The sequence below is a fragment of the Daucus carota genome, chromosome 7 (genome assembly GCF_001625215.2).
Source record: "Daucus carota subsp. sativus chromosome 7, DH1 v3.0, whole genome shotgun sequence".
NCBI classification, from domain to species: domain Eukaryota; kingdom Viridiplantae; phylum Streptophyta; class Magnoliopsida; order Apiales; family Apiaceae; genus Daucus; species Daucus carota.
The window spans coordinates 36,312,427-36,339,013 of record NC_030387.2 but is presented as its reverse complement, the minus strand read 5'-3'; the positions used below and the strand labels follow the sequence as shown (position 1 = coordinate 36,339,013).

At 33.2% G+C, this 26,587-nt stretch overlaps 3 protein-coding genes and 1 non-coding gene across 6 annotated transcripts; 2 read left to right on the top strand and 2 right to left on the bottom strand.

The window, feature by feature from the left end:
- Positions 1-407: 407 nt before the first annotated feature.
- LOC108196106 (formin-like protein 6) lies at positions 408-5,041 on the bottom strand. The gene is made up of 4 exons (XM_017363215.2): positions 3,353-5,041; positions 3,066-3,271; positions 1,740-1,981; positions 408-1,594 (listed from the first exon to the last, which is right to left on the bottom strand). The coding sequence occupies exons 1-4, from the start codon at positions 4,834-4,836 to the stop codon at positions 800-802; spliced, it is 2,727 nt and encodes a 908-aa protein (XP_017218704.1). The 5' UTR covers positions 4,837-5,041; the 3' UTR covers positions 408-799.
- Positions 5,042-12,213: 7,172 nt separating this feature from the next.
- LOC108194071 (uncharacterized) lies at positions 12,214-14,462 on the top strand. Its single transcript, XM_017360973.2, has 3 exons — positions 12,214-12,398; positions 12,503-13,879; positions 14,187-14,462. The coding sequence occupies exons 1-3, from the start codon at positions 12,350-12,352 to the stop codon at positions 14,225-14,227; spliced, it is 1,467 nt and encodes a 488-aa protein (XP_017216462.1). The 5' UTR covers positions 12,214-12,349; the 3' UTR covers positions 14,228-14,462.
- Positions 14,463-15,322: 860 nt separating this feature from the next.
- On the bottom strand, positions 15,323-15,395 carry TRNAA-CGC (transfer RNA alanine (anticodon CGC)). The gene has a single exon. It is a non-coding gene; the product is annotated as a tRNA-Ala (tRNA).
- Positions 15,396-16,944: 1,549 nt separating this feature from the next.
- Positions 16,945-20,242, top strand: LOC108194169 (F-box/FBD/LRR-repeat protein At1g13570-like). 3 transcript variants are annotated; one of them, XM_017361082.2, is made up of 5 exons: positions 16,945-17,198; positions 17,473-17,750; positions 17,943-18,325; positions 18,443-18,601; positions 19,699-20,242. In XM_017361082.2, exons 2-5 carry the CDS (start codon positions 17,477-17,479, stop codon positions 19,999-20,001), a joined length of 1,119 nt encoding a protein of 372 aa, XP_017216571.1. In that variant the 5' UTR covers positions 16,945-17,198; positions 17,473-17,476; the 3' UTR covers positions 20,002-20,242. The 3 variants fall into 3 exon arrangements, with proteins under 3 accessions (XP_017216571.1, XP_017216567.1, XP_017216569.1); XM_017361078.2 differs by having other exon boundaries at positions 17,473-18,325; XM_017361080.2 differs by having other exon boundaries at positions 16,945-17,207; positions 17,473-18,325.
- Positions 20,243-26,587: the final 6,345 nt, after the last annotated feature.

The window sequence follows — 26,587 nt, the reverse complement described above, 5'->3', positions numbered from 1 at the left end:
GCCATGTCCTCCGGTTGGATCCGAATGTGCTGGACCACCACAATACTCGCCTCCACCTTCGTTTTCAAACAATTTTTTCGGCCCAAACTTATGTGCCCTAGCTTTTCTTTCCTCGTTCACGAACACCTCGCGCGTTTTTGGAACTCGATTTGACTCATTTACTTCCTCCGCCATGGCAGATTCTCCCCTCCTTCTAGCGCCAAATGCTGGACTATCTCTACTGTATGTGTTTATATATATGTATGTTTATCTTCCCGATTTGCGACCTTTGCGCCTGTGCTCATGTCTTGGCTTTTATACTGCTCTTCTCACGCGTCTCGCATGTGTCACCATCTTGGGCTCTTAGTCATGGGCTGTGTCCTTTTACTGGGCTGCCTCTTTCACGGGCTGAGGCCCAACAAAAATAATTGAGTACTCAAAAATTCATATTATAGCATGATGCTTCATAATATAAAAGGTGTATATGTAAATGAGAGACTAACTTAGCTATAGTCCTGTATATTTGAAATATCATAATCTTTTATGCCGTAATCTGGTGCAAGTAATCTGTACTCTCTCACCCTACTTGTAATTTATTTGAAATGAAATCTGTAATTATCAGTCCTCTTTCTGCATTCAGTTCTTGTAAGAAGGACCAAAATTCAGTAGAGGACCTGTATACATGTGGATAGTCCTCTTGACAGCCAAAGCTCCTTCTGTACAACCAGGTTACTCGTTTACGCGACAAACATGTTTAATGGGAGCAATGGGCCTGCAGTTGTCCCGTGATGAGACTCTAGTGCATCATGTGCACATGTTTTCAAGGTGAGGAGCTTTCTTCATCCGAACTTCTATCATGACGAATATTATATCTGTTTAGTACTGGTAATGATGCTGTTGCAGGTATTCTGAATGATCTTGCAGAACCCACCACTGTGTGATCCTGCATTCTTCCCACTTCCTTGCAAACATTATCGAGTATGGAGAGGAAATCTCTCACAATCATAAATATTCTAAACGGATGGGCTTCCTCCTTCACAGTGTCACCATGAAAATATGCGGTGACTTCTTTTACCAGTGACAAAACTTTTTTTTCTTCCGACTTAATTTTAATGATTTCCTCCTCCGCCTCTCTTAGAAATATCTTTAACGACTCAAAGAAGTTTCCTTGCATATCTGGCTTTGCGTATTGCAAAACCATTCTAACTTTATCAAGTCCCATTTCAAGCTTTGAAACATAGCCGCTTAGCACATCTGCATCCATGCCTGCTGCTTTCTTTACATTGCCCAGCTCTCTGCCCAGCCCAGCAACAACATGTAGTCCTTGCTTCTTAAAATCCTGTTCCTTTGGTCCCGAGTTCACTTTATTTGGAACAATCTCTTTTGTTGAATCAGTACCTTTGTCTTCTGACCTGATGATCTCTTGGACCACAAAGTGGAGCAATGTGGTTTTCCCATCCGTTCCTTTTATGTCTAATAATTTCAACAGCGTATCAAGTTTAAAAGCTATAGCATCCCCACGGTTAGTGCCAACATTCATGCGGTTTCCTGTCCTTAAAACAGCTTCAAGCAGTTTAAGGAATAACCGACTGTTCTTTAACTCGTCACTTGCTGCCTGTTTAATGTTCATATAATGAGCACAATTAGCAATTATTGTTCAAAATTATGGAACTTTGACATAAGACAAATTTGACAATATAGTAATGGCAATTTATGTTTAATGCATGAAAGCAGAAACTGGATGTAGAGTCTGTTGGTACCTGCAGAGTTTTAAAGGAATCCCTTAAGTACTTTATTTCTGTATCGAAGTTTGCTCTATAAAGCATTACTTCCACTCTTTTAAAGGCAAATGGTACATCAAGAATCGCAGTGAGAAATCGCTCTGCAGACCCTAGTTTTGACAAGTCACCTTTATAATCTCTAAGTTTGATTTCTTCTTCTTTCGTTGGAGCCATCTTCACCAGAGTTTCCAAAAGCTCAGGGCCTAAGCCCTCTGGATTTCCTGTTGCACAAGTACAGATATAATTTGATGAGAACATATAAACAGTTAATTGTGTGTTATATTATTCAAGTATTCCTATAGCGTATAAATTGACGCTACATTCTCACTATCACACATTAACCACTTGATTGTATGTGGTAGACGGGTAAATATTGTCAGGGTAATGGATCCTTGGCAAGTAGTGTCCTTCTATCATGCTAGTTCAACTATTATTGGCCGGGGAGTTTGCAGAATTCTTAATTTTTCCTATCAGTTTTCTCTCTAGGATAGTGATCTTGAAATACAAATTTTAGTATAGCTACGAAGAGTCAATGTTTCACCCTTATATGTCATCTATAGTACTTGTCATTTGTTTTTGATTTTGACAAATACAGTAATAGTTCAGTAAGCTATTAAACAGAAACTAATACTATTGGGTCAGTATGGAGAACTAAACATACAGTAAACTTTGAATTTGCTTGAGTTTATTATCTGCTATGTAAGCTATGAAAAGTATGGATCAGTTTCAGATGTCTTGTTTAATTAGTTTTCACGGAAAAATTCTAGCTCCCTGTAGCTCTTAAATCCAAAGGGTAAAATGGTACTCTGCTCTAGAACTAAGCTTTGGCATAAAGATGGTATAATTTCCAACATTGTAGTCCTGGACATACAAGCAGGCAAGCAGCCCAAAGAATGCCTATTTGTGTAGCAATTAATTTTTATGTTGGTAAAATGAACATCAGAGGTTTTCTATTCTAGACTCATTACTACTTTACACATTGACATTTCATCTGAATTAGTCTGGTGATGTAGAAGGATCCTAGTAAAACAGCATGGGAAACTAATTATAACAATACCCACAATAGAATGAAACTTAGCACTACAGAATTCGCTCTCTCGGTACTAAGGATACTTAATGTTGTGAACATATACATTATTTTGATTGTAATAAATTAGCTCTCTAATATGAAGACTGAAGTTAGTTATGTTAAGGGAGTGATTTATTCCATTGTTTACGTTCCCTAAGGCCTAATTCTGTCGACTGCCCATATCTATATGGCTATCTAAATAAGGTACAAATAACACTAGGAAGAGAAAACTGTACCATCTAGAAGTGCTTCAGTAACCTCATCTCGTGTCACATTCAATGCTCTTAACAGTATAGCAATGTTCTGAGATTTCTTTGGGTCCAAAACTCTGTTCTCCTGTTGGATTGGGGGGATTACTGATTTTTTAGGTGTTTCTTTTGGAACTGAACTTGAATTTGCAGAGTTAAAACCAAAAAGAGATTCTATCATGTCCTCATTCACTCTGCAAACAAGAAAAATAATCTATCGATTAGAGATCGTATTAGGGCATTAAGGATCGAAATAGCAGTTCAAGGCTACTTACTGAAAGGAGCTTGATTTCAATTGGTCCCAAACAGTGGCTCTGTCTGAGGTTGCTCTCACTTTGTCCCAATGCAGAGGCTTCAGTTTTGGTTTTGATCCATCGTCATCACCATCGATTTTCTCTGCAGAATTGGTACCATTATCTTCTTCTTCAACTGATTCTGTTGTCTCCATTGCAGAGTAAGGTTTCGGGGCAGGACTTGATTTTGTCACCTGCGGCAAAGCCATTGAGGGGGCAGGTGTTTGCAGAGGAACCAACTGCCTTGGTCTTGCCATTAGTGGGGGAAGCGGTGGTGGAGGTGGTGGGTTTCGCTTAGATGGAGTATCTACTGTATGTTGAGGTTGTTTGCTTTCTGAAGTAAGGCTAGAAAGATCTGGTGCTGGAGGTGGAGCAGAAAATTTTGCTCTTCTGGGAGCATATGTAGATGTTTGTTGAACTTGATTCTGTTGCTTTATTGATTGAAAGGTAGCTGCTGAGGGCGGTGGTGGTGGGGGTTGCGGAGGAGGTGGTGGAGGCTGTTTAATTGATGGTATAATCACGAGTTTTGTGTCCGGGGATGAAGCAGAAAGGCGTGATTTTGGTGAAGTTCTCTTGGAATGAGGAACAGGGCTAGTAACATGAGGTTCACTTCTTGATCGAGCCATGAGGCTTGTCTTACTGCTTGAACGACTTCGACGAGAACTAGTTGAGAATGCTTCTTCATTGCTTACCGAGGATCCCTGTGGTGTATAAAACGTGGACTCATGACTTTCTTCATCAGAAGATGACATGGCCGGAGGAGAATTCATCGTTGGTGGAGGTTGAGGTTTACTAAGTGGCGGAAGTGGCTGAAGATCAGGACTTGGCCTATAGCGATCCGATCTTTTTATTGAATTCAGTTTATGATAAGGTGATCCATTGGTCTCACTGCTGCTCACAGTTCTTTGGCTAGACGGCTCAACAGTGCCAATATAAAGAAAAGTGGATGGTGGCATTCTTGAATCCTCATTCACTCTTTGTGAATTCCCTCCAACAAGCTTCTGAGACTCATCCACATGCTTTGATCTGTGCTTGTACAGATAAAATGCCAATCCAGACAACATTCCAAGAGTAACAATTCCAACTGAAATCGCAATTGCCACTTTCTTGGTAGGCTTGGAAGGCTGTGTGGCAATTGGGTTCGACACCGCGGTCCCATTGGATGGCACTGGTGGTACTTGTGCCTGATCTGGTGTCCTTCCAGCAGGGACTTCTGGGAAGAATGGCTGGTCTGGATTGGGAAAGCCTGTGCTGGGAGGCGGCGGCGGCTCTACTTCTGGTGGGGGTGGATTAGAACTTACTGGAAACAATGGTTGGTGGAGAATTCTCCTAGGATTGTTGCTACTTCCAAAAACCAAATCTTGAAGCTTGGGCAGTGTGCCAATTGTTGGTTGGACACTCACAAATATAATAACTAATGACAGAATATGAAAATAAGGACTCTTATGATGATGATAAGAGGTCATTGTGTGGTTTGTTAATCTGGGCTTGTTTTATGTTTTGTGTGTCACCATGCCTAGACTTGCTAGAATTGTGCTACCAGATTGCTTCTCTTTTGTTTCTACTGCAGAGAGAAAAGAGAAAGAGAATAGACTCAGAGGGGAAGCTTCTGTGAGCTGCAAGATCTGGATGCTCTGCTTCTGATGTCAGCCTGCTTGCACTTTGATTCTTTATTCTTTATATTATTAAAATCAAACAATTACTCTACATATATTTCACTGAATTACAAACTCTTTTTCCGGATTTATGACTTGTAAATACAGCAGTACAGCACACATGACACATGAATATGCTATAATTAGATGAATAGTCCTTGCATTTTTGCTGAACTGTGCTATTATATACTTGAAATAGAGTAATTTTATTTAATTCTATAACAGTAAAGAAAGAACAAAAAAAAAGGACTTGTACTGTGGTGGGGACCTGGCTTATAAGAAGATAAGTTAATCAGACAAGAAAAAAGGAGAGACTGGAGACTGATTGTAATGGGAATCTACTCTTCCTGCCGCTCATCTGCTTTTCATGTTTAATGGAGGAAGATCGGTTTACAGAAGATAAGATTAAAAGTGATACATAAAGGCATTATATGAAAATAATCAAAATATGTGTTTCAAAATAAGTAATATTGTGAAAAATGAAATTTTGGTTAGTAGAATTTTATTTTCAGTCTGGGTCCTCTTTCGCTAATAATTTGGGCAAAATTATGTGTATGCTTATGTTTAGTCAACTATGTTAGTTTACTTGTATTTTTCACAGTTTAATGTCGTCCTAATTCTACACGTTAGTTTTCTATTTAGTTATAAATGAGAATCTCAATTTTATTTAGATTGTTAAATTATTTTCACAATTTTTTGTTGAAAAAGTAATTAATTCAATAATGAAAAGTAATATGACATCTAAAAATAATATAAGTTGAACAAAATTAATCAAGAAAAAATTTAATTTTAAAAACCCATCTAAATTTAAAAGGAGAGAATTACTTATTTGTCGTGAATTTCTTAAAAATAAGAATAAAAAAAATACGGATTTTTCACACTAATGAAAGCCCCCAACAATTCTAGAAAAAGAAGAAAAGGGCTGAGAGGTTTTTCGGGGGCTATTTTTCACAAAATTATTAGAATTTGCGCATAAAAATAAATCTGCAATTTCTTTTCTTATACATATATCTTCTGTGTAAAATAAAACATTAATGTCAGAACTGATAACTGAAAGTACTTCTAATTTATTAGCGGATTATACATGAACCAATATTTTTCGGCTAATCCACAATTTTAGTGGAATAATATAATTTCATGAAAATGCTACCAACCACAAACAAGATTTATTTATGTTTAGTCCTCAAATTCTAAAATGTAGTTCCACACTCATTCAAGTGTGACCAAATAATTCGCCGGTCATTATAAAAATAACAATAAATCTACCTAACTCCAATGCCGACGAGCCTTAAAGAACAAAATTCTCAAGATACCACCTAGCACACATGTTTCTTAAGCACCAGCTCCCCAAAACACACTGCTCACTCAACATTCATTATTCTTTTTTTTTTTTTTGAAAGGCAACATTCATTATTCAAAAACATAAAATCTAAACGAGACGAAGCAATATCAAATTTTCTGGGACAAAAGGGAAATAGGTAACACTTACAACCATATGTGACAAGTGTGGTCGCTTAAAATAATATTCAAAAAATTGCCGTTTCTAATTTTGACTAAATTCTGCGAACTTCCGAGGTGCTGGGTCATGTGCTCATTTAGGGTTCATTTGTTAAATCTGAACAAATTTTTCTGGATCATTAAGATTCTGAACGAGTAATAAATCTGAATCTGAATGATTGATGTCATTTGTTAAATATTGGATTCTTCTGAATAATTTTTAGTAGTATGAAAATTTAAGGTTTTTTCAAAAATGTCCAAATTACAAAAATTATTTTTAAAAATACTTGCAACTTCATTTGCAATTCATTTACAACTCCAATAAGCTGAAAATCAACTGAATTATATTGTAACTTCGTTGCAACTTCGACAGTATTTTTGAAAATATATTTGAAAACATAAATATTCTTGCAATTTTTTCTAAAATTTATTCATCATAATGATTAATTACTGATAATTTTTTATTATAAATAAAAAAATATATCAATTATTATTGTTATATTAATGTATATACGTTTCATCCTTATAATTAATGTATAATTATTTACCTAATTGATAATTTTATCACAAATATAATTGTAGACTAATATATATTGCACATGATTAAAATAATTTAATTATAAGATAAAAATATCTACTTAAGAGATTTTCATATAATAATAGATAAATTTAAAATCTAAAATTTATATTGGAATTGTAAACTTGTTTATCATTGTAATAATATATCATTCGCATAGGACTGGTGAAGAAAGTAACAAGAGTCATATCAAAATACAGTGAATATACATCTGGACGAGAGACCCTCGTGTTTGTGAGGTGATTCGTCCAGCTGATCTGTGATTCGTTCAGTCATTTAAAATTTTTACCAAACAAGCTTAACGATAAATTACGTTCATTCAGTTCAGATTGTCTCATTCACCCATTAACAAATGAGCCCTTACTTGCTCCATTTTGCATGGCTACAATATTTCCGCACTCTGTCCCTCGTGGCCAGTTAACTACATTTTGTTACAACGATAAATATATAATTAAAATAATATCTCGTAAAATTCCTGCATAGAAGAAGAAACCTGCAGTAACGATCCAAATAATGCAAGAATGTTCTATTATTCGATTCAGTTTTGGGAAAAAATTTGTGCGCTTAATTTGAGTTCCAATCCATCAGACCTGAGTTCTATTTAAAATAAAGTTTAGGATTCGAATTCCGACACGCCAATTAAATTTGATAATAGATCCGGATATCCTCAAGATATACTATTAAGAGCAAAAAAAAAATGTGAGACAGTTTAATCTTCAAAAATATTATGTCATCTAAATAAAAAAAATTCTCATTTTGTAATTTTTGTGTTTTTATTTTTCAATTCGGCATTTTGAACCGGTCTGACAAATATATCAATTTATCCGACGGGAGAAGGGGGCAAACATAAGTGTGAATATCGTAAATATTCAACTACATATTTATGTTAGTGAAATAATGAATACTTAAAACGGGGACTATGATAATTACAGACACTCATATCATCCTGCCGAGCACAAGAAAAGATGGTTAACAGTTCACTAAAGTGGTGCAATAATGGAACGAAAAGAAAGTTGTAATATAAATACGTTACTCTAAACTTTAGATTTGCTTTACTATGAGTAATCCATCGGCCGACCGGCAATGTAATCTTGTAGTCTCTGGTGTAGGACAGCCACATGCAAATCGCATACGATTCTTTATCTTTTTTCACTTCATTCTCTTTTTCTTTTTGATGCAGGAAGATTCATTTTATTTCTACTTTTCCATTCATTCTTTTCTTCTCTGGATGAACGTCCCCCTTTACACGCAGGGAATGGAATAACTATTTGACCCATAGGACAATTCACCCTTTTACCAAGTTAAGTATTAGGAGTACTCGTTAAGTATTACTCCAAAGTATTGTATCAACTAAACACCGGTAATTAACGGCGGTGTTTGGTTAGGTTTAAAAGTATAAAATAATTTATTTTCATTGTTTATATAGAAAGTTTAAAAACAATTTGCAATATATAAGTTAGAGTTTGAAAAATTAAAAATTATAATCTTTCTAATGATTTATATATCTTTTTTAATATTTTGATTTTACAGACATGTAAAACCATTTTATAAAATAATTTATCACATTTTGTTGTTATATTATTAATTTTTGTATTCAATAAATTATAAATATTAAAAAGTTATTCGAAACTAAAATTAGTAAAAAAAAAATTTTGAGTAATTTATTTTGTACTCATAGTTTCATATGATAAATTTAATATTAAAATAGATAGCTAGTCAAATTTATATTATTATTATTATCATTTAAATAACTAATAATTAATTCACGATAAAGATTATCCATACGCATAATATATATCTTATGCTTATAGCTTTAAATTTATCCAAATAGGGATTGACCTTCTCAGTGGCGGATGTATAGTGTAGGATGGTGTGTCACGTGACACACCATTATTTAAAAAAAAAAATTTAATACATATATGTTTGTGTACTTCAGCAGCATTTGTAAGACATGTTAAATTTTATACTCCAGACTACTTGCCTGCTTCTGTTCTTTCACCTATCCAGCCTTCAGTCATCAGATTTAATTTAGAAATCCATGTATTCATCTTTCAAACTCCACATATACATCTGATATACACTTGGACAAAGAAAAAGTTGAGCTTACAAGTGTTTGTGAAAATGCCGCGGAGAATTATTTGATAAAAATTCATTGCTTTTCTTGCTGCTTGTGTAATGACAGAATGAAAAGGTCGAATTAGTGACACACCATATACAAAATCCTGTATCCGCCACTGGACCTTCTAACATAAAATCCTTGTGTATTATTTGTCTTTTTTCTTGTAAAATAACTATTAATCAAACTAAATTAACGATGATAATCTATATAAGCAGAATATTCTAACTACCGACGCATCAATGCGAGCCTTTGGATTAGACTGGTGGAATTGAGCTGAATTATAAAGGCAACGCAATCCCATCAGTCACTACAAATGCATGCCTTTTCTTTCTGCGTATAATTTTTTGTTCTTGCTTGCCACGTCAAAAGATACAAACAGCGGGCCAGATTCGACCAAGAAATTTGATTATGATCAATTATAAAATATATTTATATTATTGACAATTTGACATCTGATGAATAATCATAATCAGCTCAGACATCTTACCATATTCAAAATTTATTTTGCATCGCATACAAACATACTCACTCCGTCCCGGTTCTTTTATTTTATTTAACTTTAATGATCAAATTGATTAAATTTTGAAATATATATTCAATAATTAAAAAGTTAAAATATAATATTTAATTTATATTTATTCCATTTTTTAAGATATATATTTCAATTTTTAGATCTTGTAAAAATGAATATTATTTATTATCAAAGTTGGTCAATTATAATTTATACTAAAAAGATCAAAAAAAAAAAGAGGAACGGAGGAATTGATAGGAAATAAAGATTGGCAAACAGCAATCACATAGTGGAAAGGAGAGTGATGGGACTGGAAATAGACTTAAATGGCGATAGAGTGATCGATACTCTAGTAACTAGTAGTATAAGCCTATGAGGTTTGAGGCATGCAATTGCATTTCTCAAAACTTTACGGCTCCACCACAATAAAAGATTATAGGAATTTGGAGTGAACAAAACTACAATTCCAGCTTTGTTTCTTTGTTTTTATATGGGAATCATCATATGACACTTTGGATTGGATTGGACCGCACACAATTCGTTCATTCTTTCCCTTGCCCCAAAGTCATCCCTTTTCTATTATTTCGAGATGGGACTCGATTATAAATTTGGAATCTGCTGTCTATTTCAATTTCCTGATTTTTGATTCATTTACGTGTTAGATGACTTTTAATTTTAATTTAGAAATGCGACTTGTAGAGCTTTTTAATATTATAAGCTGGAAATAAAGAATGTAAAATTAATAATTAAACAGGATGTAGAGCTGGTTATGATTTATGAAATGCATTGTGAACTGTGATTATGAAAAGAAAGGGTCAAGAGCTAGGACCTCGTGGGACGGACGGACCATGTTAGTTTTGGGCCGTGAATGGTCCAATATAAAATGCGGACCAACCCAACTTTGATTTGTGGTGCCAATGTGGACCCTCCTCATCTTTTTGTTGTCCCTCGAATCTCCATGTAGCGAACTGGATACAATTTCCTAATTTTTAAATGTTTTTGATTTTGGTATAGCCTCTGTTCTAAAAGTAGGTGATCACCGATTAATCTCTGTTTCATAACTCGCCGAACTGATTAAATACTCGGTTAATCATCGATCAATCTGATTAATCCCCGATCAATTCAATTAATCTTCGATTAATCTTTGTTCTTCACTGACTAAGTCCGATTTCCGCTTTTTACAATACTGGTATAACTAATATTTATACCAATATTGGCCTCAGTGACTGCAAGTATAGGACAGCTGATTTTTTTAGGTGAATATTTTGGTTTGATTGCAAGCATTATACATGCAACCTAGAATTTTTTGTAAAAGTGTAGCGTTCAACATGACATAATTCAGACCGAAACTAGGCTACACGCATCTCACAGACATGACAATTCACAGTAAAATAATTATATATTTCACGTAGATTAAATATAATTAATTATATTTCAATTTAGTTAATTTTCATGAAAAACCAATATAAATTCTAATAATATTCAGTTTATATATTATGATTGAATAAAATATATGATTTGACAGAGGACAAGAAAAATGGGACAAAGAAAGTATATAATAATGTATATAGATAAAAATGTTAGTTTATTATAAAAAATTGAGACCCAAATTTAACTCTAAATCTTTTGGAAATACATTAGTATTTATGATCATGAGTACCAAATTATGATCATGAGTTTTTATGGCTATCAAACTATAAAACATCAATTTAAATTATTACCGGAGCAAACAACAAAAGATGAATTATTTTTATGCATTATTTCTCGGAGACCGTCCAAGAAAGAATAGTTATTGGGCAAATGAAAGGGAGTGCTTTATTTCATATACAGGGTCCCCTCCCCATGCCTAGAAACACAGAAGGACTCCTGTCCTTTACTCTATTTTTCCTATTTCGACTAAGTCTTGAATTTACTTCTTCGCCCTTTGACAATCCGTTGTCAGCTGTCACTCTCTCTGTGCCTCACAAGTACTGTAGTACTATATCACGAGACCATTGCTTGTTTCTTGCATGAATATGAGTACTATCACGAGACCATTGCTTGTTTCTTGCATGAATATGAGTACTAGTATCTACTTTCATTTTAACACCCACACTGGCATAAATATCATATTATTGGAGTAAAATTTTTTGTTCACTTATGGTCATGGAAGATCAAGAATTAGAGTATGGCTATATAAATCTGTAATAAGTAATTAAGTACTCCCTCCATCCACCAGATTTTACAGTTTCTTTTTTTGATTGTACCACTCATTTTTTTTATATTACAAAATTTTTCTAAAATAATTAATTAGATTGATGAAAGATTAATTAATGAGATGATTAATTAAAAATTCACATATACAATCAACTTGATGAGTTGCGGAACATGGATTAATACCACATTTTTAGTTTAAGAGAACATGAGTATAATCAAATATTTAGGAGTATAACATCATTAATTTATTATAGTACCCTGATTAGTGGCTTCCTTTGCACCCTAAAACATGTACTGAGACACACCTGACACACTTACTAGATAACAACATCACTGACCAAAAGAGAGAGGGAGAAAAGGAGAAGGGGAGAGAGAGAGAGATTACTCCTACATTTCTCTTCCATTGGAACCCTGTACATTGAAAATGTTGAAGATGGGGTGGCTTCTTCACTTCCTCTTCCTCTGTTTACTAGGTAAATACCAAGCACTACAATGTCTTTCATTTCTTGTGTTTCTTTACTATTATTATTGTTCTTTACATTATGATATCAACAACGTTTCACCCCTTTATTTGCAGCATCAGGTCAAGAAGACTCACTCAAAATCTTAACTCTTTACAACTCAAACCCACTGGCTTCTCACACATTTTCACACACTTACGAAACCACAGCAGTTAATGTTGGTCAGGAGTATCTTAATGAGGTCTCAGGTAGTATTCTCATGGCAGAAAGTTGGGTCAGAACCAATGTTCTTGCTCACTACCCATCCACAGATGTATCTACCATACTTGTTGGTCACAATCTACTCTGCACTAAAACTCAAAATGAGGTCTTGAAAACTATTTTACCTGCTGTTAAGAACATATATCATTCTCTTGTGAGGTGGGGTTTGGAGAAGAATATTAAAGTCTCAGCTTCTTTTCCAACTAGTTGCTTAAGCCCATCTTCTTCTATGTATCAAAATGATCTGGCTGACTTGTATTTTAGACCCCTGCTTAGCTTTTTGCAAGTCATGAACTCAACTTATTCAGTAAGCCCACCTTCACATTTGGATAGTGTTTCTGATGAAACCCTAAAATTGGTGAACTCTCACTTACAATCCATGAGGAATCTTGGGTTTTTAGACCTTAAGAAGATTAATGTGGTTGTTAGAAACCCGAAAGAGGCGAAACCAACAATGAGAAAACTTTCTTATATTGTAGAGCCATTCCCAGCAAGGCCAACCCCTGTAGCCCCAACTCATTCTCCCTATGGTTCGTCTGTTCCTGCCTTTGCAGCTAAAAGCCCTCTTCCTCCGCTTGTCGGGACAACCTCACCACCCCCATTGTTGCATTCCCTTCCTCCGTTGGTCGGGACAACTTTACTACCACCCCCATTATCACACCCCCTTCCTCCGATAGCTGGAACGGTCTCACCACCCCCACTGTCAGGCCCCCTTCCTCCAATAGCTGGAACGGTCGCACCACCCCCACTGTCAGACCCCCTTCCTCCGATAGTTGGAACAGTCTCACCACCCCCATTATCACACCCCCTTCCACCGATAGTTGGAACAACTTCACCACCTCCATTATCAGTCCCCTTTCCCCCACAACTCCCTCCATTAGTAGGCCCTGCAAACCCGCCCTTTGGTTTTGGCTGGCCACCATGTAATCCATCCGGTGGTGGCAATGTAGGTGCGCCACCAGTATCTGTTCCGATGCCAAGTCCACATACTGGACTTTGGTGTGTTGCAAAGCCTAGTGTGCCAGCAGACACACTGCAGCAGGCATTGGATTATGCCTGTGGCGAAGGCGGTGCTAATTGTGATGCTATTGGCCCACAGGGTAGTTGTTACTTTCCGGATAGTCTTGTGGCACATGCTTCTTACGCTTTCAATAGCTACTGGCAGAGGAATAAAGATAATGGTGGAACTTGTGGTTTTGGAGGAACAGCGATGCTAGTCAATGCTGATCCAAGTAAGCTTTCCTTGGTTCTTTAACATGTTTATACAAATAGTGTCATGAATGTACATATGTGATATGTGGACAACTGCAGTTAATTGATGATTTAGTTAGGAAGAAGAGATCCAATTAAGACTTAGCAAAGGAAAATTTTAAAATATAGTTAAGTTTGATCTTGTGATTTTGTCATCTCTGTGTATAGCCTACATATGTAAGTTAAAGAACTGTCTTTCTAATTGAGGTGCTGTTATGCCATTTAAAATTCGCTTTGCTTAAAATTTTCGGTTGAGCTGTTTAGACTAAAGAAGGGTTCTTGATGCAGGCTACCAACATTGTCAATTTCTCAGGGGCGGATTATATTGATGGAAATGTTGGAACTGTTCGAGTCTTTTGCTAGACGGGTAGGATTGTCTTTTGCAGCTAAGTGGAATTTGTTGTACTTCCCACTTTGATTTTCAATGTCTAATTTAGCAGATTACTCAGGAGGACATTGAGAATTTTTGTCTATTGCTTTACTAGTTATGAGGGCTCTAATGCACAAAAGAAAGACTTGAACTTTACTTTCATGGTGGATATAACAGATTTCTATTTGCTTTAAGTACTAGATTCTTTTCCTTTTTCCTTTTGTGCTAATTAAGGATAGTTTTGTTATATTGTCAGTCCCAAGTAATTACTTTCTTGTTAGTCTTTGCTTCATCATTATTATTATACTCAAGCAACAAAATATTCTAAAAAAGCTATGAATATATCCTTTATTTTGTCCCCTCCTTTTCTTGTTGTCTGAGCAGTAAATTTTGTAGATCTGTGTGTTCCTTTCCTGTGTTCTCTTGGTGGAGAGTGGAATTACTGAGTATCCCATGGAATCCTATACCAATCTGTAAACTAGTGTATTCCTATGATTCTATCTACTTGCAGTGTTGCTCTTTAGAATAAGTCCCCAAATATAAATAAACCTGGATGGTCTATTTTGGCTTTGATTATCTTTGCAAGCTCATGATTTGCTTGTTTGAAATCTGTCTACTGGGGTCCTGCATTGTTTCAAAACCGGCCTGGGCAATAAACACCAAACATTGATTTTTCTTATTAAGTATTAAGACTCCAAGCATGTTTGATAAATTGCTCATCCCAACCATTGATCCTGTAATTTTAATATATATGCAATCATCTCCTTCTTTTTGTTGCTGCACCACAACTTCTTTGCTTCATCTTCAGCTTAAACAGTCTCTTTAGTTTTGGTAAACTGTATGTACATTATGCTGATTTATGTCATGTACACAGAATTTCACTTTGGTTTGTCTGCCAAGCTCATTTATAAAAATAGAAAGGATATATAACATTGAAACACTTGGCAGCTAAAGGTAGTCATGCCGAGCAATGTTGGCTAAGTAAATTATAAACCCCGTATGTAAAAATGATTATTAATATGCGGCTTAATTTTGGTTAAGAAAAATGATTATTTGGAGGTGCGGGGAATCGAACCCCGTGCCTCTCGCATGCGAAGCGAGCGCTCTACCATATGAGCTACACCCCCAGACATGCTGTAATTATCCATCTCAGGTTGTAGTTTAACGTCGAGCTATGAAAAAAGGATTTACAATCCCAAGCTACATAAAAAAAATTTAAAAAAAAGTGGCTTCGTTTCGCGCTTTTTCTGCACAGTCAGATCGTCTCAGTTTCTCAGTACTACCCCCTCGTTTCCTTTTAGAGGACTGTTTGATTATCGACACACACCCACACTTATCTATTTAAATTATTATTTTTAAATTTTTATGAATAAAATTATATAATAATTTTTTACTATAAAAAAGTTTAAAAATAATATTTTATATTTTATACTATGTAATCAAAAAACAGATAAAAGAGTGTCAACAAATAAAAGGAGAAAATGGAGGGAGTATGGACATATTTCCAAGAGAATATGCAACTCTGTCATGTATACATGTAAATATAAATGAAAATTGAAAAGTCATCATACAATCTTATCGGAAATCATAATACTGATCATTTTCGGAAAAATTTATTGTTTTAAACTAATTATTTATATTTCGAAATCAAGATTACACTTTTTAACTATTTAAGCTCCGGGTCGTACTTTCAAAACAAACTCTACATAGCAAATAATTATTAATTTAGTAGTCAATAATATAAAACATATCTAATCTCAATTTATGCGATAAATAATTCTCAACAATGGTCTGATCATGACTTCTACGTGATACGGTCAATTGTGATGTTGTTGCAATTTGCATCGCTTGGAATATTCATTGATTTCATTTTTAACTCTAAGAATTATGAAGTTTTGTGTGTTAAAAGATGAGAAAACAAAACAACTAAATATTTTTAGTATGTTATTTGTTTACTAACCTGATTGTCGGGGGTGTATTCGATTGGGATTTTAATGGATTGTTTCTAGTCAGTGGATTTTAATGGATTGTGTGTGATTTTGATTTTGTGCGGATTCTTGATAAAATGTCGCAGAGTTTATAGGATTTAAGTACAATGCTTCAAAATCCCTTTGATTTTGGTGGGATTTCAAAAAACTTAAAATACACTGAAGAATGCCACAAAATCCATCATTTTATGAAATGCAAAAAAATCTATTAGCATTTGAATACCATCAGATTTTAATAGATTTTAAACAATCCGAATTGAATACCATCGGATTTTAAAGCATAATTTAAAATCATAATTGAATACCACCAGATTTTGCAGCATAATTTAAAATCCCAATCGAATACCTCAAGATTTTAATGGATTTCAAACAATCCCAATGGAATACCCTCGGATTTCATGAATGCAAAAAAATGCTTTAAAATCCCAATCCGATACACCCCTCATGTATCGGGAGTTTTCCGGGTGTATATTATTTTGGTTAGTGAAAGTGTTTTTTTTGGGGCAAAAAATTTAAAATACTCCAGATTAAAAAAGCAAAACTAAAACCAATATATTCGGCGTGGTTTTTAAAATAATATTCAGTCCGTGTTGAATATTATATATTGAATTATATTATAATACCTTTTATTATAATATATATTTTATTTGATATTAATCTTCTAATTTTTATACTGCATATTCATGTTCACCCAAAAATTCAACACTCGAGTACCCGGCGTTTACCGTGGACACGATAAGTGGCCAAAAATACAAATTCGGTCCGTTTCTTTCAATTGACAAGTCGGTCGATTACGAATAATATAAAGTTCATGAAATTGTGTTTGTTTTTGCCCTCTGCATCCCATCGATCTGCTTAGCCTTCCTTGCTCCTAGGGTTTCATTATTTCACACTATCCGAGTGTGTTTTCTCTGGTCTCACTCTTCAATCACCGGACCACAGGTACATAAAGTATGTATGTGTATATATCGTTATCATAAATGACTTTCAATTCTTGATTCACCCGTTAGCCCATTTTCTTAATTTCATATGTAATAGTGCTTACTTGAATCGCTTGCACATGTCTATTGCTTTAGAATGTTGTTAGAAAATTGTGAATAGGAGCAATTTAAATTACCACCCAGTTCGCCAGTATAGAATTATTTACTTGATATTGTAGCATTTTAGTAGTTTATAAATTATAATGTCGTTTTATTTTTGGTCCTTGCCTTTTCAGAAGCATGGCCAGTGATGCTAAAACAAGGCGACTTGATTGCGGAGATGGGATTGATAGAATTAGCAACTTGCCCGGTAATGTAATAGACCTCATTCTTAAAAGATTGCCGCTACATGGTGCAGCAAGAATGAGTGTCCTCTCGAAAGCATGGAGGGATATTTGGGTAATGTTTCCACGCTTAGTTTTTGATGACGATTTCTTTGAGCAATTGAGTTTAGCAAGGGCTTTTAAGAAAGATGAAGGAACTCGACTAAGTCAATTTTCAAGAACCATAAGCGGTATACTGTTAGCTCGCAGAGGCCCCATTTTAAAGTTTCATCTCGACTTTCCTTATAATACGTCTCTTCATCTTTGTCCAGATACAATTTATTGGATAAAACACATATCGAACTGTGGAGTTAAGAAAATGAACCTTACTAATTATGAAGTACCTGACTATGAAATACCATCGTATCTGTTTTCCTGTTCAGAGATGACGCATTTGAGTCTCACTGGCTGTGTGCTTAAACCGCCCCCGAAATATAAAGGTTTCTCTAATCTGATTTGTGTTAGCCTTGTGCATGTCGTAATTACCACTGACATGTCATTTGGGGCTCAACTTGTTGAATTGTACATGGAATGTTGCCATGGGACAGAGTATTTGGGGCGCCAATTTAAATATTATAACAATCTCACCGAGTTAAGTATCAGGGAATGTGGAGAAGTTGAATTGCAATGGTTTGAATCCATCCAAAAGGTTAAACATCTTTGTCTCATGTTAGATGGAAAGGCAAATAAAGTCATAAATTTCGCTGATCTAGTTGACAAAATGCCTAGAATCCAAACTATTCACCTGGATAACTTTTTCCTTGAGGTACAGTAATCATCCTACAAACTTTATCAATTGATAATGTCTTTCTTTAATTGATATAGCTGATCAATCAGATATCTCACATTTTCTGCATACACATGCTTGTGTGCACATATGTAGTCCTTGGAACTAGGTGCAGCTGTTACGAAGAGGAATCTAATGGAGAACTTGAGAGATCTGTACTTTTACAATGTTGAATCCTGTAATTTGGTTCAGATTCAAAAGGTTCTTTGCCTGATCAGAATTTCGCCAAACCTGCAATATCTACACATGGCTCTGGTGAGAACTGGCTTGCTCAATATAATCATGCTTTTTGTTATCTAATCTAATGATATGTTGTAGCCAATACTAAAGTTTTCTGCTCAAGTACTCTTGTCTAAACAGGAATTTGTATTCTTCCCTTCCTTCTACAGTAAAAACATATAACATTTAATATCTTACGATATAAAATAGTAGCATCAGTATTAGACACACACGCTATTGCATATGAATCTGGGCCTTGTATCAATAGCTTCACTTACATTCTCATAAAATATTTCAGGTTATACTCCCTCTGTTTCACAATACTAGTCCGTTGTGTTTTTATCTCTTTAGCTGTTTTGTTTTTGCTAATATCTTTTTAGATGTTGTGAACATCAAATTACAAAAGATTATCTCTTCTGTCTACAAAGAACTTGGAACTTATATTGGTTTGGTATATGATATACCATCTGAATGTTTGATATTTATCTGTTTGAACATTTTACAAAACGAATGCACTTCGTCAAGCAAGTTATACATGCACTCTAATTTTGCCCTAAAATTTTTGTTCATTTTTACAGCAAATGTGAAATTCAACATCTTTCCTATAAACATGTAGTCCCTTCTTAGAGTTTTTTATATCTTTTTTTTTTGTGCACATAAAAGACTTGCACTTCTCCCTTTGTCAGTGATTATCACTTCTATCTATTACGTTTACCCACTTTGGGATGATGTTATCTTGTTCAGTCTCGTGTAGTATGTTTTTTTTACTTTATTCCCTCGACTGATTTTTGTTCACTGCACTGATTTTTGAATAAACTTAACTGTTTATATATTTCTTTGTGTTTACTTTTCTGGACGGTCAAGACAACTGGTCAATTTTAGAGATAGTTTTATCATTCTTCATACTCTTTCATCATTCAAACATACTGATTATATTTTGGACGAGCTATGAATTTGCTTAATAACCCAATTCTGATTAATATTTTACCATAAATAAACAATTTGCTTAATAACCCAATTCTGATTGCTTAACTATTTCTCTTAATATAAGATCAATCACTAACTAAATTATTTGATTTTTGCATTTTAATATAATCTTATGTTAATCTTGTATGTGGGAACCTAAATCACAGGGCAGGAATGTTATGAACGTGGCAGAAAGCACTAAACTTATGGTGTCATCGGTTGTACAATATTTGCAATCACCAGAATTAATGGACATGAATCTTAACCAACTTGAAGCTGTGGAGATAAAGTGGATTGACGGTACGGATGAGCTTCAGTTCATAAAGTTGTTGCTTGCATCTTCTCCTTCGCTTAGATGGATGAAACTCTTTCATATCGCAATTAATGATTCTAAAGAACAGTTGAGGATTTCGCGAGAATTGATGAGGTTCCGCAGAGCATCCACAGCTGCAGAAATAATATGGACATAACTAGGTATTGGCTTCTCAGAATTATGGTGGTGGTAGAATTATTTTGGAAGCAAATGCTGAAGCATATAAGCTTCTCAGAATTGTGTATTTTGTGAAGCAACCTGAGTCTTGTGACTCTTGTGCTTGTTGAAATAGACCTATTATTATGGATACAAAAGTTGCCTTTTTTCTCTTTCCTTGGAGATTTGGTAACTTCACATCATATTTCCAAAACGCAATGGAATTTTTTTGCAAGCTGGAATATTTGGTCCAGGGACCTCTCCAGAAACATGCTAGGCTTTATAAAATTTAGATTTTTCGTTTTAGCTGAAAGCTGTAATGTACTGTTGTGGACATATCTTTTGTTGCTTAGTTCAATGGTTTGAATATTTTAACTCATAATCGTCACTTGGATGATTTGTAGCACAATATTGGAATCCAGGCAGCGAGAAAAATGATAACGGGTGATTCGAAGTAATTAATTTAGCAGTTGACACTGGAGCCCTGATCGAATGTGATGCAGAGAGAGGGTTGTTCTTTTTTGGGGCTATGCTGTTATGAGTTGTATTTAGAATTTTATAATTTTTAATGTTAATAATGTTAATAATTTTGATCTTCAATTATGTGATTATAATCATAACAATTTTTTTATGTAAAATAAAGTATAATGATAATATCTTTTTGTTGTTTGTTTAAAGTGTTTTTTTTTTGACGGAGATAGATGTATTCTACATTTTTCTAATAGATCGAATCACATTATGTAAGGGCTCAGTTTTATGATAGCCCAACCATTTCAAAATGGGCCGCAGAATACGCCCAACTGTGCATGGCCTTTTTCAAAAAAATAAAATAAACACTATACTTTCGAGGAAGGATCATGTTGAAAACATCTGGCTGCAGAAGACAAAAAATGTCCAATTACGTGCCACTTTGCGAATGACTTCTAAGTAATTTCTCGACTTGAAAAATGTAACATATTTTTACTTTTTAAGTTAAATCAGGCAGGTTTTACAGAAAAAGAGCACTTTATCTGTTAATAGGGCCGTAAACGAAGTAATATGGTCGTTAAACCGCCTCGATCTCGACTCGGTAAAAACTCGGTCGACTCGTTAACGAGCTCGAGTTTGAACAACCAATAATACTCAATAAATTTGATGAGTCGAACCAAACTTTTTAGTTGTTCGACTCGGCTCGTTAAATACCGGACTCGATTTCGACTCGATAAAAAATATGCATTAAAATTATGAAATTTTAATTTTAGATTTTTGTTTTAAACTTTAGTTTTAGCTCTTTTTATTTGCAATTTTGTAATCAAAATTTTAATTTTTAAATTATGTACTAAATAGACAAAGTCAATTGTTGATATTTGAAAAAAGAAAAAATTATTGACCAACTCGGTATCGACTCGGTTCATTAAAAACTCAACCCGACTCGATTTTTACAAACTCGAGTTCGAACCGAAAAACAAATCGATAAATTTATCGAGTTTGGCTCGACTCGAACTCGATAAAATTCGGCTTGGCTCGTTTACAGCCCTGTCCGTTAAAGTTTGAAGAGACTTTAACTTTAATTTAAGAGTGATCTACAAGAAAAATAAAAAGATAATCAATTATTGAAGTGTCGAGAGACGCCGAGTCTGATATGAACGGAGTGCCACCACGGTGTGCATGCTATTGATACGCTGTTTATATTAGGATGATTTGTCCTCTAGGTATATTCGAAATTTTTTTAATTAAAATTTTATTGTTATTATTTGACTTATCTTATTTTTAAATTTGTTTTTTTAAAAATAAATATGTGTATTTGAAGAAAAGAATTTATTTTATAAATTAAAATTAAGAAAGGTCTTCTATATGCTTATTTCTTATAAAACTATTACAAAATATAAAAAAGTTCTCGATAAAAAGTTTGATTTAGCTGAATAAAATTAGCCAAAGGGATTTCATCTGTATCATTAACGCTGCGTACCTTTCTCAAAACCCTGTTATTTCGTATTATATACTCCCTCCATCTCAATTTATAGATCCATTTTGAAATAAACACACATAGAGAAAATTTGGTTAAACATAATCTTATCTCATGTATCATTAATTAGTGCATTGATAAGTGAGAATATAGTTGAGTTTCAAAAAAATCACAATAAATATAGGGATTTAGTGCATTGAGAAATGAGAATAATGTTGAGTTTCAAAAAAATCACAATTAATATGTAGATAAATTTGTATTGAAAGAAGAAAGGAACAAATATTTTAGGACAATTTTTTTCCTCAAAAAGAACTTATAAATTGAGACGGAGAGAGTACAAAGAAACTAAACAATGAAAAATGTCAAGTCGATGCTCGAGAATTATTACAGGTATTAGCACAATTAATGTGCGGACATAGTGACAGTTAAGACAGACTAAATTACAAGGGACCGTTGATACCAAGAATTCAGACTACCCAAGTAGTATATGTCATTTCTGTCTTTCAGTCACATGTTCAAATCCGCGAGCTGTACATTCCTAAATGTGTCTAGACAATGATAGTGGACTTTTGATATGTGTAGTTCCGTTGGGTAATCGTATTGCTTTTGACTGCAACATTGTAAATCAATCAACTGCAATGAAATTCTGCATTTAATCATGCCACAGATAACGTAGAACAGATCGTGAGACAAGAAGATCCCTGTCACACTTGCGATTTTCCTATTCCGTTAGAGCATGTCTAATAGTTTACCTATCCAATTACTTATAAATAATATAAAATAATGAGTGCTGATATGTCTTAGTGATTTAGGTAATCTCCAATAGTAATCCTTATATTTGTTCTCCTAAAATTATTTTAATAATAATTTGAGAGAGAGAAGGAGAAAAAGAGAGAATAGACAAAGAAAAAAGGAGAGAGATGATTATTTTATTCACAAATATTAAATAACTTATAAATAGGTAATGGCTAGAAAAATTAAGGTTATGCTGGTGATTTAGGATAACACTAGGATAGTGTTGGAGTGCATTTTTTTGACATATTACCTAAATGTGAGTTTAGGACATCATATAGGTAACCTATTGGACTTGCTCTTACTGTCAAAAAGAAAGTTTTTATTTTTAATCACTCTATTCGTCCTATCCAATTATATACACCCTTTCTCACATACATTTAAGATTATCACAATCATACATTCAATATACCCTGTCTCTTTTTATATGACGCCTGATTTTTTCACATATTTCAATGTGTGTTATCTACTTTTATTCAAAAAAAAGAAAATTTTAAGAACAATAATTTTAAAAGCCCGGACAAAGCACGTTGAAATATGTGCAAAAAGTCAAGCGTTATATAAAAAAAACATGCATGAAGGAGTAAGAGCATCTTCAATGATACTCTTGAATGATACTCTTGAATCTTTCTTTAAAAAATAATATAATATATGTGGTTCATAGTAAGTTAATAATTTCCTTCTTTTCTATTCACTTATTATAATAATTTTATTATAATAATTTTATTCAATTTCCTTCTCTCTAGTCTAATTATTATTATAATAATTTTATAATAATAATTTTATTCAATTTCCTTCTCTCTAGTCTAATTATTATTATAATAATTTCCTTCTATTTCTATTAATTTCAATGTATTATAATAAAATAGGGAATTGACTTCTCTCTAGTTTAATATTCCATTTAAATTGGACAGAAAAAGTGCACAGGTCACTTTAACAATTAAAACAGAAACTAGATAGTAATCAATATAATTAAATATATTTCATTATACTCCCTCCGTCCCTTTTTATCTGTCTATTTTGAAAAAAAAACACATACCAAGGAATAATTGATTGTATGAACTTTTTCATTAAATACCTCTAATTAATATCTTGAAAATGGTGGAATACCCCCTACTTTATGTCTTGAAAACATGAATTTAACCAAATTTTAAACAAGTCAAGCCTTGAAAATTGAAATTATGGAGATATATATATTTGAAAAACTATCATTAAATTAGTTTTGAAAGTATAAATGGACAGATAAATAGGGACAAATTTTTACTTCCAAAATGGACAGATAAATAGGGACGGAGGGAGTATGACATAACTACTTTGATCAATATTAAACACAATAAATGTTTTTTTTGTTTACTATATTTTCTTACTGTATTTCTAGAATATATATTTGATATGAATCTATGGCGGGCATAAGATATCCAAGATGTGAAACGAATTACATGAATGATTTACATATCTTAAGAGTTAAGACAAAGCTTAAAAAAATGAATATAAAGAAGGAAAAGATACTGATGTATTTTTCTACAATAATTTTCATAAGATACCATCATCACTTGAATACTTGATCAACAGATTTATTGCTTCCTGAGAAAAGGCATTAATTTTTTGGCAGTCATCCTGACAGACCACTTGTTTATCATTGGATTCTTTCACAGAAAAGATCTCTTGCTTCTGCATAAATTGTGGATGATTACAGTCAACTTAGTATTATTACCGTGTAATTATTAGTCAAACATTTGTTAACGCATATCTTTCACACAAAAATTTACGTTCATACAACCAAGACAAGCGCACGCTTGTTTGTTTACTTCCAAAATTTGTCTAGTTATTTGCTGTTTATTCTTACCTGAAGTTGGCTGGTTCGTACAAATATTTACTTTTTTTTTCTAAAAAACAAATATTTACTTTTAATCAAACCAAAACACAATCAGGGCCGGCTCAATCAAATTTGGGGCCCTAAGCAAAATCTGAAAATGAAGCCCATACATATTTATATATAATTTTTTTGGTGTAATATAAATTTAGTATTATAAAATCCTTACCTCAATGTTGGATGTTGAATGATGAAGATGAGAAAGGTACCAAAAAGGATTATAACTGTTTAGTATCTTAGAGCCGCTGAGGAAGAGTTATGAACTGATGCACACAGTGAAAGCTAAAAAGACAAACTGAAAGAGTAATTTTTTATTCTTAATATTTTATCATTTATATAAACAAAGAAAAAAAAAACCAAATAATTTTAATATTGATAATTAACATTTACTTTAATAAACTTGATATTACATTTAACTAGCAAAATTATTTATGACACATACTTGTCTTTAGACTTCTTTTACGTATGTTACTATTATTTTTTGTATTTGATTCTATACATTTTGTACATGAAATATATTGATAAATGGAATAATATTTTCATCACAATTATCCGTGATATATATTTTAATTTTTTTGAACAAATATTTATATAAATATGATAAATTTTATTTATAGAAACATGATAAAATAATTTATATTTCAAAAATATTTCAATTAAATGATAAATAATTTAATTATTCTAATTTTTAAATAATAAGTCATTTTATATTATTAATTAAATGTATTAAAGAAATTAGAATTGTTTGATAAAATTTTGTTTTCAATAAATTTTTTAATAAAACAAATATTAATATTTGTGTATACATATATATAAAGGGATGTTAAATTTTTGGGGCCCTTTTTGGTTTGGAGGCCTAAGCAAATGCTTAGTTTGCTTTAAGGTAGAGTCGGCCCTGAACACAATATGTTAATTTGTAATTTTTGTTAAAAGCAAAAAAATCAAGAGCAAGTACAGCTAAAGTTGGAAGGCGTGCTAGCAGTGATAGCTCATCTATTATAATATTTCAAGCAGATGAGTTTTTTTATGAAATAAAGTTACAAGAACGACATAAATTACAAAGAAATACAAGCATGGAACTCGAGAATATTTTTCCGGTAATTCCATCGCATCGGTTATTTAACATCTTCTATCTCTAGCTATCCGGATCGATGGAAGAAATATAATCATTTTATATGAACTTGTTCTGGTTGAATGAATGGTTTTGATGTAGTCCATGATCTACTATTAGACCATCTCCAATCCATAACATCATTTTGGTGTGAAAAATACATCAATTTGATGTGAAAACTACACCAAATCAAAATTTCACTCCAACCCATCAACACCATATCCTACATCAAAAAGAATCTTTTACACATTAAAAGGAATATTCTCTCTTTTTAAGTTATTTATATCATTATTGAATTTGTACTTAAATTTTAACATATTCAATAAACAAGTACCTAAAATAATTATAAATTCATTAATAAATTTAAGAGGACAACTTAATTATATGAATTCCGATGCTCTTCCCATATGTGCTCGATCAAGGCGTTGCGAAGTTCAAAATGAGCTTCCTTATCTTTAATTTGTCGATATCTACTAAGAAAATCTTAAAATTCGTTATCTCCATTTCTTTCCATTTCGACAACAGCAGAAGATGTTTCCACGTAATCATGTACATGCAAATTCAAGTCTCGTTCATCCTCAACTATCAAGTTGTGCATGATAATACATATGTGAGGGTATACATATGTGAGGTAATTTTAATCATTGTGTATTTTATTTTTAATCAAATTTATTTAAAAAACATATCTTCTATATAAGAATATAAATTTATTGATATTTGGAAATAAATAAAAAACTTGAGTAAAATAGTAAAGAAAAAAAATTTAAAACAATTATGATTAAAGAATAAATAATATAACATAAAACAACTTTAATGGGACATAGATGGAATAATTTTGTTTTCATTAACATATGTGAGGGTATAGT

What these genes read in the sequence shown, in the direction of transcription:
- LOC108194169 (XM_017361078.2), top strand. Translation starts at nt 17,477, where the DNA reads ATGGCCAGTGATGCTAAAACAAGGCGACTTGATTGCGGAGATGGGATT. An exon ending in TGGATAACTTTTTCCTTGAG is followed by an intron (nt 18,326 to 18,442) that starts GTACAGTAATCA and finishes GCACATATGTAG; the next exon opens with TCCTTGGAACTAGGTGCAGC. An exon ending in AATATCTACACATGGCTCTG is followed by an intron (nt 18,602 to 19,698) that starts GTGAGAACTGGC and finishes CCTAAATCACAG; the next exon opens with GGCAGGAATGTTATGAACGT.
- LOC108196106 (XM_017363215.2), bottom strand. Translation starts at nt 4,836, where the DNA reads ATGACCTCTTATCATCATCATAAGAGTCCTTATTTTCATATTCTGTCA. An exon ending in TTGAAATCAAGCTCCTTTCA is followed by an intron (nt 3,272 to 3,352) that starts GTAAGTAGCCTT and finishes TCTTGTTTGCAG; the next exon opens with AGTGAATGAGGACATGATAG. An exon ending in TACTGAAGCACTTCTAGATG is followed by an intron (nt 1,982 to 3,065) that starts GTACAGTTTTCT and finishes CTTGTGCAACAG; the next exon opens with GAAATCCAGAGGGCTTAGGC.
- LOC108194071 (XM_017360973.2), top strand. Translation starts at nt 12,350, where the DNA reads ATGTTGAAGATGGGGTGGCTTCTTCACTTCCTCTTCCTCTGTTTACTA. An exon ending in CCTCTTCCTCTGTTTACTAG is followed by an intron (nt 12,399 to 12,502) that starts GTAAATACCAAG and finishes CTTTATTTGCAG; the next exon opens with CATCAGGTCAAGAAGACTCA. An exon ending in GCTAGTCAATGCTGATCCAA is followed by an intron (nt 13,880 to 14,186) that starts GTAAGCTTTCCT and finishes TTCTTGATGCAG; the next exon opens with GCTACCAACATTGTCAATTT.